The following is an 18407-nucleotide window of genomic DNA, read 5'->3' as shown; positions in this document are numbered from 1 at the left end:
GAAATGTAATTTGAACATTTTTCGAGATCTTGGAATAAGAAATAATGGTACGTAAAAGTAGCCTCAGAGAAATATTCGAGATGCAGAACTTTGGAAAAGGATCTTCGGGTTGCCAGACTTCGAAAAATATTCGAAATTCTAAAAGATTTCAGAGATTCTGAAGACATAATTGTTCATTAAGGTGAGTCAATTTTCTATGACAGACCACAACCCCATACTCCCCACTGCTCTTTCGATCTGTATTAAGATCCTCAACCACAGTGCCAAATTTGAACCATTTTGGTTAGAATTTAGAGTTGCAGGTGTATGGAAAAATGGATAGGAAACCGAGAAAAACTATTGATTTGCATGTCAAAATCTTAAAAATTGTTAAATTTTTACCAAAATTGAGAATTAAATTAGAAAAACTATGAAAAACAACTTTGTCGAAGACCACAAATTGATTCGACTAATGTGCAAAAAGTCATGGAATTGTAAAGATGACCCACCCTATTGTTCATAGAAGATTCTTACTTTCATTGAGATGTTATGGTCAATAGAAGGGAAAATAATATGTTTTAGTATAAAATTATGAATAGAGCAAACTGTATATATTATTCCTAACGACAAGGTATTAATCTCTAGCATGGCGCACCAGACTTATATAAATGTAGCCAGTATTTATCGAGTGTGACTAAATTCACGAATAAAACATAAAATAATAATAGATCTATCATCTTTAGGCATCTAAACACATTTTAGGTCATTCGTGACATGCCCGCGGACGAGATTTGAGATTGTGACCTATACCGTGAGAAGCATTAATGCTAACCACAACGCCGTGCCAATCCTCAATACTAGAAATATTAACAATAAAAAGGTAATATAAACCGAAATCAATCGATAAGAAAAACAAGTATCGAACTGCCACTTTTAGATTAGGAAAAAAAAAATAAGTTGACAGGCTTTGTTTAATTAAAACCAGAGCTGGTAAATATCATGGCCGTCATGTGACTATGACAAAACAGGCCCTCTCACTATTACGAGACGAAACTACCTATCATTAGCTTTCTTGTCATTTTTCAATGATCAAGCAATCATGAGATTAACAACATTTCTAACTGATTTAGATGAATTTAAGCAAGCAACAGTATGTAATCGGTAGAGTGAATATATTATTAGGATTTACTCGGTAAAGGTAACTTCAATAGCATTAAATTAACTAGTAATTACGATGATTACAACACTGTCACGTTCTGTCCTGACAACAAATTCGTTGAGATTTTGAAGAAAATCTCTATCATCGTTTTCTCATCCAATGATAGTGACAGAAGTATCTCTGTAAATATCGCGTGAGATCTTTCATTGAAAATGACATTTGCCAGCCCTGATTACAACTATGGATAGTCATACCAAAATCTTTTCTTTTTCTTTCTATTTGTCTTGGCTGTTGTGTTCCAACAATAACTCTACTTCTGTAAGGACATCGACATACCCGTAAAGCATTTTTATTTCTAATTTTTCACAAAGAAGTTAAAACAATGAAAAGGATGTTAACGGCCCAAAATTATCCTATTTCATATTTTCATAGAACAACCAAAACGGTCTGAAAATAATCTATATACGTTGATCACCCACGTGTTGACGTTGACAGTATGACTTATGAGTACAACACATATTAACCGAAGCGTTAATTTGATTTTTCAGTTCTACACAAGCCGGCATCTATACGCTCACGCATAAATGCTTACAATTAGATAGATTAATAGCTCCACAGAATGCAAGAACTTCCATTTGGGGCGTCTCACTAGCTAGTAAGGTGTGAGCAGGGATTAGATATTCGCCTTCAAGGTGCATATTTCAACGGGTTCGTCGCTTGCAGCAAATGAAAGACTTTTAGCGAGAAAAGCATCTGCGTTTTCGCTGCATGTAGATGTAACGTGTGGTATTTATTAGATCTCTTTTAAATGATCGTAAAAATATAAAATAGAATAGCGTAAAACGAAAACCCTCTATGCTATTTTCAAGGCTAGTTCTCAAATGGTAGTATGTAACTTCCATTCTTCTAAAAAAAATCTTCAGGCTACTAAATATCCGCACCAGAATTGCATCAGCCCAACCGGCACGCCAGAACTGACCTACACCAAGCCCATATTATATAACAAAACAAGGCGGCAAACAAGGCACGGGCAAAGTCAACGGCAAAATACCGCTCACTGCTCTCAGCCGGTGCCGTTCTTTGACTCTCAGATCGAAGTGACTTTGCCCTCCCGATCGATTCAATGTTAAAGAACGAAAGTTGTGCACGGCATGCCCCTGCACCGGCTGCTGCTGCAGCATGTGATCCAGTTCAACTCATGCACGTGATGTCTGCAGCTGATAGCATGTGTTGACGCACTGGGTCATTTTAACGTTTCTGTGCTGCAGAGCTGCAATGCATTAGAAGCACTGCCAGCTTGTTATGTTGGACCTATTAGAGTACAAAAAAAAAATTTTAAGGGGTCACCGATTAACCGAATGCTTAAAATTAATATGACCGTTTGCATTTACCATCGCCAATAAGAAAGGGTTATTTTAGCCCGAAATTTCACTGAGTTGTACATCTAGATAAATTATGGTAAAACGATCCATTATCGTTATCTTCATAATGAGACGTAGAGCAGTTCTTCGGACATTGAAATACAGCAATTGTTTTGCTTTATCAACCGGCGTGACTTTTGTTTTCACTTTACTGGCAAGGCTTTCTTTTTGTTATGTTTCTTTTCATTTCAAAGGTGATCAAAGGATTTCATTATCCTTATTCTTAAAGCTATGAATGAGTGAAAGCTCCGCTTATCCATAGTCGTTCATGTCGCAGCTATAAAACAAGACCATGCTGTAGGTGGTCAGGGTGGTCCCGGTCAGGGTTGTTAATGACGTTAACGCCGTCAATGCACATTCCTATTGAAGACGTATTTAACAACCACTGGGAGAACAGTTCCGGTTCAGGTGGCCTACAAGTAGAAATCGGAGAATTCATGACAAAAAGGGGAAACCCAGTCGAGCAATTTGAAAACTCTGAATGGGTGGCAATTTTCGCCTATTTGACGGATAGTACGATTTGATCGCTAACTTGCAAGGGAAGGACAAGCTGATGCACATCATGTTTAACCAAATAAAATCTTTTGTGAATAAACTGGCTTTGTGAGCAAAACAATTCGAGGACTTTTTTTAACTCTTCATTGTTCCAAATTCAAATCAATTTTCATTCATATTTTAACCTAGGTGCTCTTGCTACTACAGTATATTAGCAACGTGGTTTGTTATGATATATCTAAGGGTATTTGTTTACTTTGTTTTTGCCTAACCAATTCAGTATTTTAAACAGGATTTTACTCATTTTTTGACGACGGGTAAACACAAAGTTTTGACAGTATAATTGGGGTCTTCAAGGCCCACGAACAATTGTATCTTATTTTTCCGCCCATTCACTGTCGACGTTGAGAAATTACTGTGTTACAATGTGACTCTGAACTGTGAGCAAAGATTGGAAATAATTGGATATTTACCTTTTATTCCAAGTTCGTTCCAGAAATAGAGTTCCTTAAGGCAAGAAATCTTTATATTTTAGTTACTTTGACTTTCTGATCAACAAACATATGTGAGCAATGTTTATCCATTTTATCCAGGACAAAGAATAAGTTGACGCACATCTCAAAAATTCACTTCGTAATTGCTGCTTCAAAAATAAAAACGAACAAGAAAAAGCACACTAGCAAAATATACAAGTAAATGCAGAAGCAGGTGTAGCATTTAGATTTTCACAAATAATTGTTTTATTGCATTCAAACGACAAATTTAAGGCTGGATATGTGATATAATAGTAGTGACTTAAGTGACAAAAATAATGAAAATAGTGATCAAATAGTAACTCTAAAACAGCGATGAATGGTGACATTTATTGATCTTTCGTTGATTGCGAATCAGTTTGAGAAATAGTTTAAACTTACAAAACCAATATGAGCATTTCTCATGCTTCTTTAAAATAAAACAAATGGTTTAAGGATACCATATATTTGTTCACGAAAAATAAGTATCAATTGAATCAATCCAATTCTAACCTTCTTTACACAGTGGGCAAAAATTTACCCAGAGGCACTTATTTCGTGTGGCAGGTTTCAAGTGGTGTTAGATACCTGTCCTTATGTTAAAAAATCCACGTTATCGAAGGCCGCCAGTTTTATCTTTGGACTACCGGAAGTACCCCATTTTACCCGTTTCTCACCATTTTCTGTTGAAATTAGAATTTATTTGGCTTTATATGCGACTGCCGGTTACACTATCTGATACATGCTCCAATAGATTCGTTGGACTTATAAGAAACTGTATTTTATGTCAGAAATCTAGCAGCAGTTTGCAAAACTGATATTAATTACCCTTAGATAACGAGATTTATGGAAAACGGGGCTAAACTAGCTACTTTCCGAGCTCTACACTATTGCTGTATCGATTCATTGGACTTTTTTACATAAGAAATTATGTGTTTTATGTATAAAATCTAGCGACAGTTTTCAAATACCGACTTTTTGGGGAAATGGGGCTGAATAGGCAATCTCTTTAGTCTCGGACTTAGACGAATTTTCACAATTTTGATTGTCTTAAAGATCTAGAATATAGAAACTTCTAAATATAACACCTCAACCATACAAACAATTTCATAGCTCTGGAACCTACACAACTTTTCAAGATAAAATTTTACTCTGGACCGAGGAAAATTTTCCAACTACATACGGACATAGCAAATCTTGCATGTGTCTTGACTTAAATTTAGAAAATTTGAACATGTAGAGTATAAGTTCACAGTTCTAGAATAGTTTAATACTTCTGAAACAAAAAAAAAACATTTTAGATTTTTTTTTCTAAATATGAACTGATTTCGGATTAAAAGGTCCGAAAAATATAATACTTACATTTTAATGGACTAAGAGAAGATCTAATGATTCTGCAATAGGTTTTTTTTCCTAGATGATTGGACAAATACTAAAGCTACCGTGCTAAAAAGATTTTTTTTAAATTTCTGGTCGTTGAAAAACTGGTTTCTAGAGCTTGAAAATTTTCCTATATAATTTGTTGACTTCCTAAGCTTGGAAAACTTTTTTGATTGCAAAATAAAAAAAGCCGGAGCTTGGGCTACAAAATGGTGAGTGACAATCTGGAAGGAGCGATATACCTAGCTCCGGTCCTCACAAGTTCCTACCTCACGCCTCCACGAGTCATATGATCACAAAAGACTGCCAGCTGAAACATGGACACAGCTGGTTGGCGTAGCCTGGGCAATGTTGTCAATCCGACAATAGCAGAATGAGGAGGTGCGACGCGAACACTGGCGCGGTAACCATAGCACGGTGATAGAGGAAATGCATCGCCAACCCGAGCGTCTGTTCACCATGGAGGTGCGGCTCAAATAGCGTCTGACTGGCATCCAGCGGCTGAATAAGAAATGCTCTTCCCCGGAAGCTACACCTAAGATGGCAGCCCCATCACGGCGGATAGGAGACCTTAGGCCAACCACCTACTGTCTCTGAAACCTTTACAATTGTTACAGAAACCAATAGAGAAAGACATCGAACTGATTTAACGGCAACGACTTTTAGCACAAAACAACGGACACGAATTGGATCATGGAATGTATTGACGTTAGCCCAGCAGGGTAAACTGACACAACTCGCCAACGACGCATGAAGCTAGAAATCCTGGGACTGAGTGAAGTTCGTTGGCCAAACTTTGGAGAACACAAACTGCCGTCGGGACAGGTACTACTATACTCTGGTATTCGAGGTGAAAACGCTCCCCGCCATCGTGGAGTTGGTCTCCTACTTAGCGTCCAGGCAAGTGCTGCGCTCATCAAGTGGGAGGATAATCGTTGCCAGATTTAGAACACGGGTTCGTAGCCTTACCATAATCCAATGTTATGCGCCAACCGATGCTGCTGAGCTACAGGACAAGGAGAATTTTTACAGTCAACTGAATGCCGTCGTGGATAAGGTTCCAAAGGGTGACATCAAGATCTACACTGGCGACTTCAATGCGAAGATCGCATCCGACAACACGGACTATGAGCGTGTCATGGGACGCCATGGTCTCGGCGAAATGAGCGAAACGGTGAGCTGTTTGCAGAATTTTGTGGCAATAACGACATGGTGATCGGGGGCTCGCTCTTCTCCCATCGGCCAGTGCATAAAGTCACGTGGGTTTCCCGTGATGGACATACCGAAAATCAGATCGACCACATCTGCATCAACCGAAAATGGAGACGGAGCCTTCTTGATGTCCGGAATAAACGCAGCGCCGGCATCGCGTCTGACCATCACCTTCTAATCGGCGAAATCCGCCTACGCATGGCGCGGATCCAGCGACGGGAGGAGAGACTCGGGCGGCGGTTCAACACACGCCGAATTGAAGATCCAGCGGTAAACAGGTCTTTTGTTGAAGAACTTGAGACTCGAGCTGCGGACGTTCCAGAAGGTGGCAGCGTAGAAGAACAATGGACGGCCATCAAGAATGCCTTTATAGAAACAAGCGAGAACAACTTGGGTGAGCTGCGCAACCCATAGGAAAAAGTGGATCACAGATGAAACCTGGCGGAAGATTGAGGAGCGTAGAGAAGCAAAAGCCGCGATAGAGCGGGCGAGAACCAGAGGAGCCAAGAACGAAGCCCGTCAATGGTACTCGGCTCTAGAGAAGGAAGTCAAGCGCTCGTGCAGACGGGACAAGCGAGCGTGGGTGAACTCCCTGGCCGACGAAGGGGAGAAAGCCGCAAACACTGGCGATATACGCCTCCTCTACGATATCTCACGACGCCTGAGTGGAGCAAGGATGAACCCGAGGATGCCAGTGAAGGACACGACTGGACAATTGCTTACCGACCCCACTGACCAGCTGAAACGCTGATTTGAGCACTTCGAACAACTTCTTCAAGTTTCGACGGCCAACCAGCCATCAACATCTCGGCATGATCCACCTAGGGTGCGGCGCATCACTCGCGTCAATTCCGAGGCCCCATCACTGCAGGAGATTGAAGCAGGTATCCGAAGCATGAAATCCAACAAGGCTCCAGGAGTCGATCGCATATCAGCAGAGATGCTCAAAGCTGACCCCATGCTATCCGCACAAATGTTGCATCTACTATTCTGTAATATCTGGGACACCGCGACTTTTCCGGCCGACTGGATGCAGGGCCTCTTAGTGAAGGTCAAAAAGAAGGGGGATCTGACTGTGTGCGACAATTGGCAAGGCATCATGTTACTGTGTATTGTTCTCAAAGTTCTGTGCAAAGTTATCCTGAATCGGATACAGGAGAAGATCGACGCGACTCTCCGACTTCGACGGGGCGGAAACGAAATTTGCAAGCAAGCGCTGGATTGGAATCCGGCAGGACATCGCAGCAGAGGCAGACCCAGGGGTCATGGCGGCCGGCGGAGCCTCAATAAGGAAATTAAGCAAGTCGATAGGAATCTGACCTGGGCCCAGGTCAAGGCAAAAGCGAGCAGCCGCCCAGGATGGAAGTCTTTCACGTTGGCCCTTTGCACCGCTGGTGGTGCACAGGACCCTTAACTAAGTAAGTTTTTTTTTTCAAAACCTCAGAAAATATGTGATAAGTCTATCAGATTTGCGAAATCACAGACAAGGGAAAAAATTGAAACATTAACATCGAATTCAAAATGTCAGTATTTAAATGATTTTCCTGGTCAATATTTCAAAATTTTCCCGATTCTACAAATCATCTGTGTAGTTGGCTTGGCAGACTCAATTATTCATTCATATGCACCAGAATGGTAATAAAAAAGCCTTTAAACATTCAAGTAAAAAAAAGTCAAAATGACCTGCAACACATAAATGATTTTAAAATAATACAAAACTGAATTTTAACCACAACAATTGCCACACAAATCACTTAGAGACGTTAAAAATTTCATAATAGCCTGAAAAATGCTATCATGGCTTCAAAACTGCTGGAAACGCTCCAAAAATAAACAAATGGCTGAAAAAAATTCCAAATGGTCGCAAAATACAGAGCAAATCTATAGATCAAAATAGCCATAAAATGCTTAAATAACAAAATTACAATGACATAAAAATCCACAATCCTTTTCAAAGCAAAACAAAAATCGCAATAATATAAATAAAATGGATTTAAAACGCCAATACCCTATGTGAATCGTCTTAATCGACATACCTTAAAAAAAACGGTTAATTGGCGTATATTGATTTACAATTTTACTAAAAACCATAAACCATGAACCCCAAAACGACGTTAAACACGCAGAAAATTGCCTAAAGACGACAAAATCGCCTTGCAACCAAACGCCCTTCAAAACATCATAATCGCCTTGAAAAGGTTAAAACTGCTCTGAAAATTCCGATATGGATTAAAATACGCGCGATACGATTGTTAAAATGCCTTAAACACGTCCATATGTATTTGCCATAGAAATGTCAGAAAAGCCAAAATGGTAGTGCTAACTTTAATTCGCGATTTATAATAGTATTGCATAATAGGTATTGCACGATGAACTGACGTTAAAACGCCATAAAACAAAAACTAAAATCCAAACATCAGCATAAAATGACAAAAAACCAAAGTGGATTTTTAACGCAAAAGTACCCTTACAACGCCAAAATCAGATTACTCTCAGACCGGCAGCATCCAGTTGTACCTCTCGGTATGTATCACATATGCATGCGTTGTGCTCTTCTGACAAAAAAAAACACACGGACAGGACAGTAACTCTGAGTAGCTACGCAGACTGTTGAACTAGCATCAGGCTGAAAATCATTTTAATAAAGTTTAAAAAAAAAAGTAGCTACGCAGTAATCCATAATTGTTGCAAGCAGCGTGATATTACTACCGGGCAGCGTTAGATTAGAGTTGGATTGAAAACACACATATATTTTAACAAACATTGCAATTACGGTACTTGAAAAGGATCGATTAACAATGCAAGCAAAATAAAAAGAAAACAAGTAGCTATTAAAAGTTTGTCAAAAGTCATATAAAAATTGAGAAATGTTAAGATTTAAAAAAAAATTATGGCCGATCGAAGCATTTACCTGGCAAAAAATTAAATATAGATAATTTTTATTGATGGGATCAAACTATAGATCCATGCGCCAAATTAAAATAATTTCCTACATAGCACAACAATTGGGTTGTTCTCAAGCATATAGACAAAGCAATGATGCTGACTATAACGCTTATTATGTAAAAAAGAGCATCGGAAGGTTATACATTCCTTAAACAGTGTCTAGACACCCCAGACGATGGTATTAGACTAGTATTGTTTCACTATTATATAAAAGAAATGCATCGATATTAGGTGTGTTACAGGCTTAGAACGACATATTCTAAACAACTGAATTGAATAATGCATATCTTCATATTTCATAAGTAAACAAATCGATGCTGACTACTTATGATGTTTCTTATTGAACATTAACACAACAACCTAAACAGCTTTTAAGAATCACACAAATGCGACATGTTTTAACTCACAAACAGCCCCAGTGATGACCTTTGCATTTAGAACGAACAAAACTGACCAACCCTTCGAACTAAAAAAAACATTGGCAATTCAAATAGGCATTTTCAACTCGCACCTATCTGAGCACACAGCGGCAATACCCTAGTCGTAAGTTCGTCGGCAAACGTTCTTAACAATTTATGCTGTAGTTTATCATGATAACTGCCCCTTAGTAAAGAGGCTAGTATTTTACAAGTTCTAACCAAGTGAATGGGCGTTTATTTTGATTGAATGTCAAAAGTACACGAGTATCAGTTTGCTGAACGGTGTGAACACGATCAACCAATACAGAGGTGTAATTTGATTTACAAGAGTAGGTACGTATACATATATATACGTATATGCTACACCATATTCCTTCGATGCACTTCATGCAGGACGAGAACAATTTTCAGTATAAGCAGTAGGTACGCGCTCGATCATATATTTCTAATCAAGCGTCTATGTACAAGTCCGTCGCTGGTTAGTTTGGTTGTTGAAGCTTTGGGCACTGGAGCCAGCGCCCAGTCAGAAATAGGCCTATGTATTAAAATCTTGCAAGGCTTGACTTGGGTACGCTCTCAAAGTTCACCGCAATTCTGATACTTTCGCTAAATTTCAGCAGCTACAGTGCTCTCTGATGCGTATGTATGCAATTTGAAAAGAATGATACATTTTATTTCTCGCTCATGCATCGACTGTGATCGGAAAATTCTGCTAAACTGGGCGAGACCTGTGGATCTCGACACTTAAGAATACTTCAGTATAAAAAGGGCAGCGCTCGTCTGAATTAGCATCATAATCAGTACAGCTTTGTGACAAACACCACACAAGGAATACAAAAATGGCATTCAAAGTTAGTGTTGCAATATGTGATCGGAGAAGTGTAGGAGTAAGTGCACCGAGAACAATTATTAAAACAACAATTATTTCAGTTCGCAGTCTTCGCTGCCATCGTGGCCGTCGCTAACGCCGTCGCCATTGGATACCCAGGTGCCTACCCAGGTGCCTACCCGGCCGCCTACCCAGCCGTTGGCGTTGCCAAGGTGGCCTCTCCATATGCCTACCCAGCTATTGCCAAGGTTGCCTCTCCAGTACTCGCCAAGGCTGTTGATGATTATGATCCAAACCCACAGTACAGCTACAGCTACCACATTGCCGTACGAATGAATTCACAATTATAGTAGAAAACATCAGAACTTATCAACTTTCCGTATTCCAGGATGCTCTGACCGGAGACAACAAGGAACAGCAGGAATCTCGCTCCGGAGATGTCGTCACTGGATCCTACTCTCTGGTTGAACCCGATGGTACCCGTCGTGTTGTTGAATACACTGCTGATCCAGTCAATGGATTCAACGCCGTTGTCCACCGTGAACCACTTGGCGTCAAGGCTGTCGCCCCAGTTGCCAAGTTCGCCGCCCCTCTGGCATACCCAGCTGCCCATGTCGCCGGTTACCCAGCTGCCCATGTCGGATATCCAGCCTACGGAAAGGCCCTTATTGGTTAAACTTCGAAGCACAGCCTAAACACCTCTTCACTTCAACCCTTCTAAAGCACTTCCCCTTTGAAGTCATTAGTTTAAACAACTATTTATTTATTCTAAACTATTTCTTTGTTATCTATGTCTCACTCCTCTACTTCTTTTCCCATAAAGCTACAAATGTGAGTTTTCTAGTTATTCCAAGCTCAACTGAATGCGTGTACAAAAGATATACATATAATTGTAAATGTGAAGAATCTTAGTGAGTTGAGATGCTACACAAAGTATCTCAACCATTGACTGTGTGAATTGAACAGAGTGTAAATTATGCTACCGTAAGCAACCGTGATGGATACTCATTGCGGTCAAATAAATGCAACTTCTACAAAAGAACACATCTCTTGTTATTACTTAGTGAACTTAAATGACGGAATATTTAGTCAGAGGGTGGGTGTTTCTTTGGAGAATTATGCACGGCCTATGAGATCGACTCTAAATTGAGTGGTTTTTCATTCAAAATCGTAAAACTTAGATCACTCGTAGACTGAGTAAAATTTTCCACGCTTTTTCTTAAGCTCGAATATGACTGAGTGACGATTTTCCTTACATTTTGTGTGAAATATTTTTCCTGTAAAATCGAAAAAAAAATATAGTCAGCCTATGAGTGAACTCCTTTTTTGCGGATTTGAGTGAACTGAACATAAATAGAAGTCAGATTCATTCATTCATTTATGGATTTTCCCTTAGCCGTTATTTTTAGAAAAGGTGTCCCTGCCAGAATAATATTAATATAAAAAAAATCAGTATCGCTTAAAACCTCACCAAAGAAAATGGTGTTCCTGAGGAGAATTGTAATAGGAGAATTCCAAGAGAATTCTAATGGGAAAACTGATGAGAATTCTGATGAGAATAATGATTTTAATAGAATTTAAAGAGTGTCCTGCATGATAATTTTCAAAGGAATTCTAAAGACAGTTCAGAACAGATCTTCAAGCTAATTCTGAGAAAAATGTAAAAAGTTTCATATTATGAGGATAACTGATAAAAAAAATTGCAGAAAACAAAACATATTCTTATGAAACTTTCAAGAAAAGAATTCCATTCATTTTATTTTTCAATAATTTTACATGAACCTAATTCCAAATCATTCTCAATCATTTTCAAGATAGATGACCACAGAAAAGGTGAATGGGTTTCGTAGAACATAAAATATATTTCAAAAAGTGGACTGCCAAAATCGGGTCATTAGTGTATTAATATTTTTATGGCATGTCATGTCAAAAGAGCTGATTTTTCATCGAAATGTTAAATAATATACAAATACAAATAATATATGAAAATTGGATTAAATTTATTCCTTGATTAGACTAGAGAGTTGTAAAGTGTTATAAGCGGCTTTCATGATACAAGAACAATGTATGTATAGGAATTATTGTCTCCCTGCATTGACCATGGCATTTGAGTCACCGAAAATTAATCTAACATCAGATCAAACAATTCTTAAACAATTTTAAATTTTTGATCTGGAGTTGGCTAATTAAACCAATTAGAAAAGAACACATAAGTTGATAAAGTTGAAATTGACTTGGCTCAGAAATCATGAAAAAATTTAAGCTCAGATTTCGTAAACTTTATAATAAATTTGTATAGAAAAAAACCAAATTATTTATCACCTGCACACCTATAAAAAATAAAAGATTAAATTTAATTAAGGTGACTGTATGTTAAGGATTATTGCTTTTTCCTAGTATTTCCATCAAATTCCCAGAATTTTCCAGGTTTTCTCTGTTACTTTTCAAATTCCAGGTTTTTCAGGTTCGCTGGCCACCGTGCAATCTCTACGTACAAAAACAATAAATTGTTGACATTGTTTTATAGTTTTTCAAAATCAAGTCAAGTATTTAAAATCTAATGGTAAAAATGGACCCGAAATCCCACGTAATTAAAGGCTATTTTATAGGAGCCCTGCAAAATGGCTAACACATAACGCTGCGGGTTATGGGAATATGATAATTGAATATAAAATATTAAATATAGTACACTGGAGTCGCTTTACCGCGTAAAAAAAAAACCGCGTAAATTCCGAAATCCGCGTAAAAAAAACCGCGTAAAAAAACCGTGTAAAAAACCGCGTAAAAAGCGACGAAATCCGCGTAAAAAAAACCGTGTAAATTCCGAAATCCGCGTAAAAAAAACTGCGTAAAAAGCGACTCCAGTGTATAATGGAACGACTTACCATATTTTCAATAATTTCCAAAAACACAGTTTCCTTTTTGCATTTTGTCGGTTGCAAGGTACTGGCATTTTAAATAATACAAAACACTGTAACACATTGCCGGGTAGTTGACCAATCGCGATTTTGAAATGATGATGAATCTTATGCATGTGAAAACGTATCGATCATACCAAGTTATCATCCAAGTTTGTTTGTACCGCAAATACGGTTTAAACTAAAACGAGAATACGGTGCGCTACTCCATAGCATAGGGGAAGACGGGGGAAGTCGGCCACCCGGGGTAAGATGACCATCCTTTGGATTATTGAAACATTCAACGCTTGAAAAAAAAAAATAACGCAGAGTTCTTTGTATAGTTGATGCTGTAAAACACAGTTTAGCTTGATGAAATATGAAACGACATAATGGAGAACAAAAACAAACATTTTGTATTAGTGATGCACCGAATATTAAGCTGCCATAGTATTCAACCGAATATCAAGCTTTGTACTTTTGAAATTCCACTTGTCAACCACTTGTCAGCTGAGAAAAGGCCGAATATCAGATAACATTTTTGCGTAAACGCCGAATACATGGCCAATTGGCACTATTTGGTGCACCACTATTGTGTATGGCGGCGGTCGGCACCACGGAATTTGATGTTTTAGAGCTGTTATATAATGTATCATGTAAAAGTAATATTGCTAGTAAACACAACCCGAGCAAAGTCGGATATCAGATACTATCAAAATGATATCAAATATGTTTTTGCAATCATGTTGATAACATGTATTATGCTATTTTTTTAATTTTGGTTGAATTCATATTTCATATTTTCTAAAAAATATAATTAAAACAAAATTTTACGTGTTATAAAAAAAAGCAGCCACATTAATCACTAAAGTATACTTTTTTTTTTTTCTTACGAGTCAATCAGGATGCTTGCTGTTTTTTTATGACAATTATGATTTTTACAGTTATATTTTACAAAATTTATTGATATTAATCTACCTGTGAACTTAATTTACAAATCGATACAAAATGTATTTCATCCTGTTCGTCTTTAATACTTATACTTAAACATTGCCGAATATGTTTATTTAACTTTCGTACGTTTAGTCGATTTCTTAGCTCATATTTAAATGACAACATATAAATTTCATTAACTTATCAGTTCTCTCCCAACATAATAAATTTTCGTCATCCATGTCTGTTAAAATATGTTAGATGCAAAGGAATTGATTATTCATAATATAATTCCACTGGAATTTGTCATGAAAATTCTAAACTTAAAAAATTTCCATCGTCTATTTCTATGACTTTTTTTTAATTCTTTTTTTGTTCCAAAACCAATGCAATTTATTTAAATTACATTTAATTTTAACTTAGGTACTCCAGCTACTACATTATTTTACCAACCTTAATTGCTATGATATATATCTAAGTGTGGTTACATTGTTCCTGCCTTGGCAATTCTATATTTTAAACAGGTTTTTTTTAAACCTGCATGTCAGTATAACAATTTACATTTTATAACTAAAAACTAACACTAAATTATTTAAGTATAAAGAGAATTAATCGTTGCAATTAATGATTGCATCGGTTTTTGCCTGAAATTATTGATTATTTTGATGGACATTTGTTCTAAAGTCCTGTACCTGGGAGGCAACTTTAAAATCCTTTGAAGTGCTTTTTTTTCGAGTAGTGCAACAACTAGACCATATTGGCACAGCGTAAAGCATGGCCGGTCTAAAAACTTGTTTAAATATTAGAAATTTATTCTACAGGCAAAGTTTGGATTTTCTGCGTATAAGAGGATACAAAGATTTTATATATCTATTACATTTGGCTTAATTGCCCTCAATGTGATCTTTAAAAGTTAATTTTTGGTCAAGTATTGATCCAAGATACTTCACTAGGTTTGACCGAGAAATTGGAACTCCATTCATAGTGACTATGTGACTACTACTAGGTTTCAAAAAGAAAGCTCTAGGCTTATGTGGAAATATTATAAGTTGAGTTTTGGAAGCGTTGGGAGAAATCTTCCATTTTTGTAAATAAGAAGAGAAAATATCTAAACTTTTCTGCAGTCTGCTGCAATTAACACGAAGACTTCTTCCTTCAGCGGAAATGCCTGTGTAATCGGCGAACAAAGATTTGTGGCAACCCTGAGGCAAAGCAGGGAGGTCGGAAGTGAAAATGTTATGCAATATAGGCCCAAGAATGCTATCCTGAAGAACTCCTGATCTAACAAGTAGTCGTCCAAATTTGGAATTTTGATAATTTACCTGCAAAGTTTTGTCAGTTACTTTTTCAATGTAGCAATCAAACCTTCAAGCCGAAAACTGTCGAATGCTTTTTCTATGTCTAGAAGAGCAACTCCAGTTGAGCAGCCTTCAGATTTGTTTGAACGAATTAAATTGGTAGCTCTTAGGAGTTGATGTGGTACCACTGGATGATTATTTCGTAAGGAAATAATGAAAGAATTCCATAGTGCTCCAAAGCAGTGATGGAATTCTCACCAAAATATCATTTTCGCTTGCGATACGTTTTCTCTTGGGAACTTTCCCTCACTAGTTTCACACTACAATATTTCCTGAGCGAACTTTCTGGGATGAGAGAATGAGATATCGCGAACTTTTTTAACTCGAATCACCAACGTGAGGATACGAAAAATATCAGATCATTTTTTCTCTCTATCTCTTTACACCACATTCGTTCTTGAAAATTGCACTGCACATTTCACAAGGGAAAGATTATAGACAGAAAGCTATCCCGAGTAAATCAATACAATATCTAAAGACTGATAAGTCTGGTACCTGGCTGTCTACTGGCGCCTGTTGTTTAAAGTAGCCGTTATCAGGATGATGTGAACAGTTTTGTGCAACTGATTGATTGGTGCATTGGTTTCTGGCAAAAAAAAATGAATGAATCAGCACAAGTGTCAACGCGACATTAACGAGGAACGGGGAGGGTAGTGTAAGATTTTGTGACTAGCAATTTTTATATTAAAACCGTTCCTCAGGATAGGGGGTTGCGGAAGGAGGAGCGCCTAATGTATCCTCATTTTCACGAAATACAGTTAATGCATGGCACCTCTCATCACTAGTGTTCGTAATATCGTTCCTGTAAGCTCTTATGCAATAATTATATGCAGGGGGATGGTTGGGAATATAGGTGGTGGTGAACTTTTTCACTGTGCTATTACCAGTGCTGTAAATTCTCAAAATCATTTGAACATTTTTGATGAAAATTAGAAAAGTAGCTATTCGCTATCAAAGGGGACCTCCTCCGAATGGGTGATATCAGTTGCTTAGTCATTTGACGAAGGCATGGATCATTCTCATTTGAGAAACGCTATATATCATTCGATTGAGTGTAACCTACACACAAACGGAGCTCTGGTCGACATTCCGGCGAAAAAGCTAAGCCAACCCGACACCAACCTGACTTCTATCAAACCCCAACCCGATGTTGACCCGACATTGACCCGACATTGACCCGACATAAACCCAAAATTGACCCGACATTAACACGACATTGGGTCGACATCGACCTTAAATTAGCCTTACATTGATCCGACATCGGGTCGACTTGTCTGTTCGGGACCATTTTCCTGGATTTCTTCCATACTCCACTACTGAGCCAATACCAATGATACTGAGTGAATCAATTGACAGTGACAATGAGCTTCGAATGAGAAAGGGGCTCTTCAAATTATGGTCATGTGAGAATTCGTTTACACAATTCTGTGAATGGTTGCAGTGGTTCATCTTCAATCGAATGATATGAAAATTTACAGCACTGGTTACAAGTATCTATTATTAGCTGGTTGCATTGAGAACTAAAACTATAAATAAATCCGGAAAACTTTGAGATTAGGGCGTAATTTCTTTTGTAAACACACACTTAATTCGCCGATTTCTCGTGAATTAAAGTTCAATCTAAAAAAACTAACAACACAGACAGGTAGATGAATGATTCATTTGGTATAGTATAGTTCGCTAGATTGTGCTTTGATTCGTGAGAAATCGCTGAATGACGTGTTTGTTTACAAAAGCAATTACGCCCAAATCTCAAAGTTCTCTGGAAATGGTATTTAATGTGAAGGATGCGAAAAATATCGGAGAACGAGAAGAAAACAAACAGACACTCTCGCGTGATCATCGCCTACCTTTACTCGCTGGAAAAAAAGAAACAAAGCTGAGGGGATATTTGGTTGGTTCGAATCACGAGTACGTATGAAATGATGTGAGATGGAGAGACGAAAGATCTTTCGCGATACGAAATGAAAATTTCTCTCGCTCTACGCTTTCATGAACTTTTTATCATCTCTCGTTCGCGAACTTTTTGTGAGAAGTTCCTTTGGGATTTATCTCTGCAATGAGCTGTGATAGAACTTTTTTTGAAAATGATTTTTCCAACACTGCTCCAAAGTTACGTTTGAAGTTTTAATTTTGAATCTTGATATCAACTAATAGATTTCAAAACATGCAGATTACTAAATTTGATATCATGATATCAAAATATTGATTAATTTAGTATTTTTTTCTTTTTTTGTTTTCCTACCATAGTTTTTGCTTATTAAAGTCTGGAACGCGCAAAAATTGGTCAACTTCAAATTGGTGTATTTCTGTTAAAAATGCAGAAAAAAGAACCTGAAATGCTGCATTTGGAAGTTGAGTGTTGCTATGATAAGTTTTCACCGTTTGCTCTCTAGTTTTCAAAATGACGTCCAAGCAAGAGGAGCAGCGTGTCAAAATTTTGCTCGCGCAGCAAGAGAATCCGACGTTCTCACACGCCAAGTTGGCAAAATTGTTAGATGTGGCCAAATCGACCGTGAGACGTTTTAAAAGTGTTCAGGGAGCGTCTGTCGACCGCCAGGAAGCCTGGAAGCGACGGCAATCATAATCCGGACGTGGCAGCGACGACGAAGAAGGTGGCGGTGAAATATAAGCGGAATCCTAACCTCTCCATCCGGGACGTCGCTGGCAAGCTCAATGTCTCCCAAACTACTGTGCAGCGGGCCAAGAAACGAGCCGGGTTGTCGACGTTTAAGAAGGTGAAGGTGGCGAACTGAGATTACAAACAAAACACGTCGGCAAAGCAGCGGTCCCGAAAGCTGTATACGAATCTGCTCACAAAGTTCGACTGTGTCGTCATGGACGATGAAACTTATGTGAAGGCGGAT

The 18407-nt window shown here is 38.0% G+C and overlaps 2 protein-coding genes across 3 annotated transcripts in view; one reads left to right on the top strand and one right to left on the bottom strand.

The window, feature by feature from the left end:
• LOC135714022 (neurobeachin-like protein 1) overlaps positions 1 to 18407 on the bottom strand; it is a 160192-nt gene that overhangs the window by 54304 nt on the left and 87481 nt on the right. The window lies entirely within an intron of this gene.
• On the top strand, positions 10331 to 11392 carry LOC135714019 (larval cuticle protein A2B-like). Its single transcript, XM_065237276.1, has 3 exons — positions 10331 to 10374; positions 10454 to 10678; positions 10741 to 11392. Exons 1-3 carry the CDS (start codon positions 10363 to 10365, stop codon positions 11026 to 11028), a joined length of 525 nt encoding a protein of 174 aa, XP_065093348.1. The 5' UTR covers positions 10331 to 10362; the 3' UTR covers positions 11029 to 11392.

The sequence above is a fragment of the Ochlerotatus camptorhynchus genome, unplaced genomic scaffold (genome assembly GCF_037179485.1).
Source record: "Ochlerotatus camptorhynchus isolate MF236.1 unplaced genomic scaffold, CSIRO-AGI_Acam_v1.1 ptg000599l, whole genome shotgun sequence".
NCBI classification, from domain to species: domain Eukaryota; kingdom Metazoa; phylum Arthropoda; class Insecta; order Diptera; family Culicidae; genus Ochlerotatus; species Ochlerotatus camptorhynchus.
The sequence above is the reverse complement of the archived record's forward strand: the minus strand, read 5'-3'. Positions and strand labels throughout refer to the sequence as shown.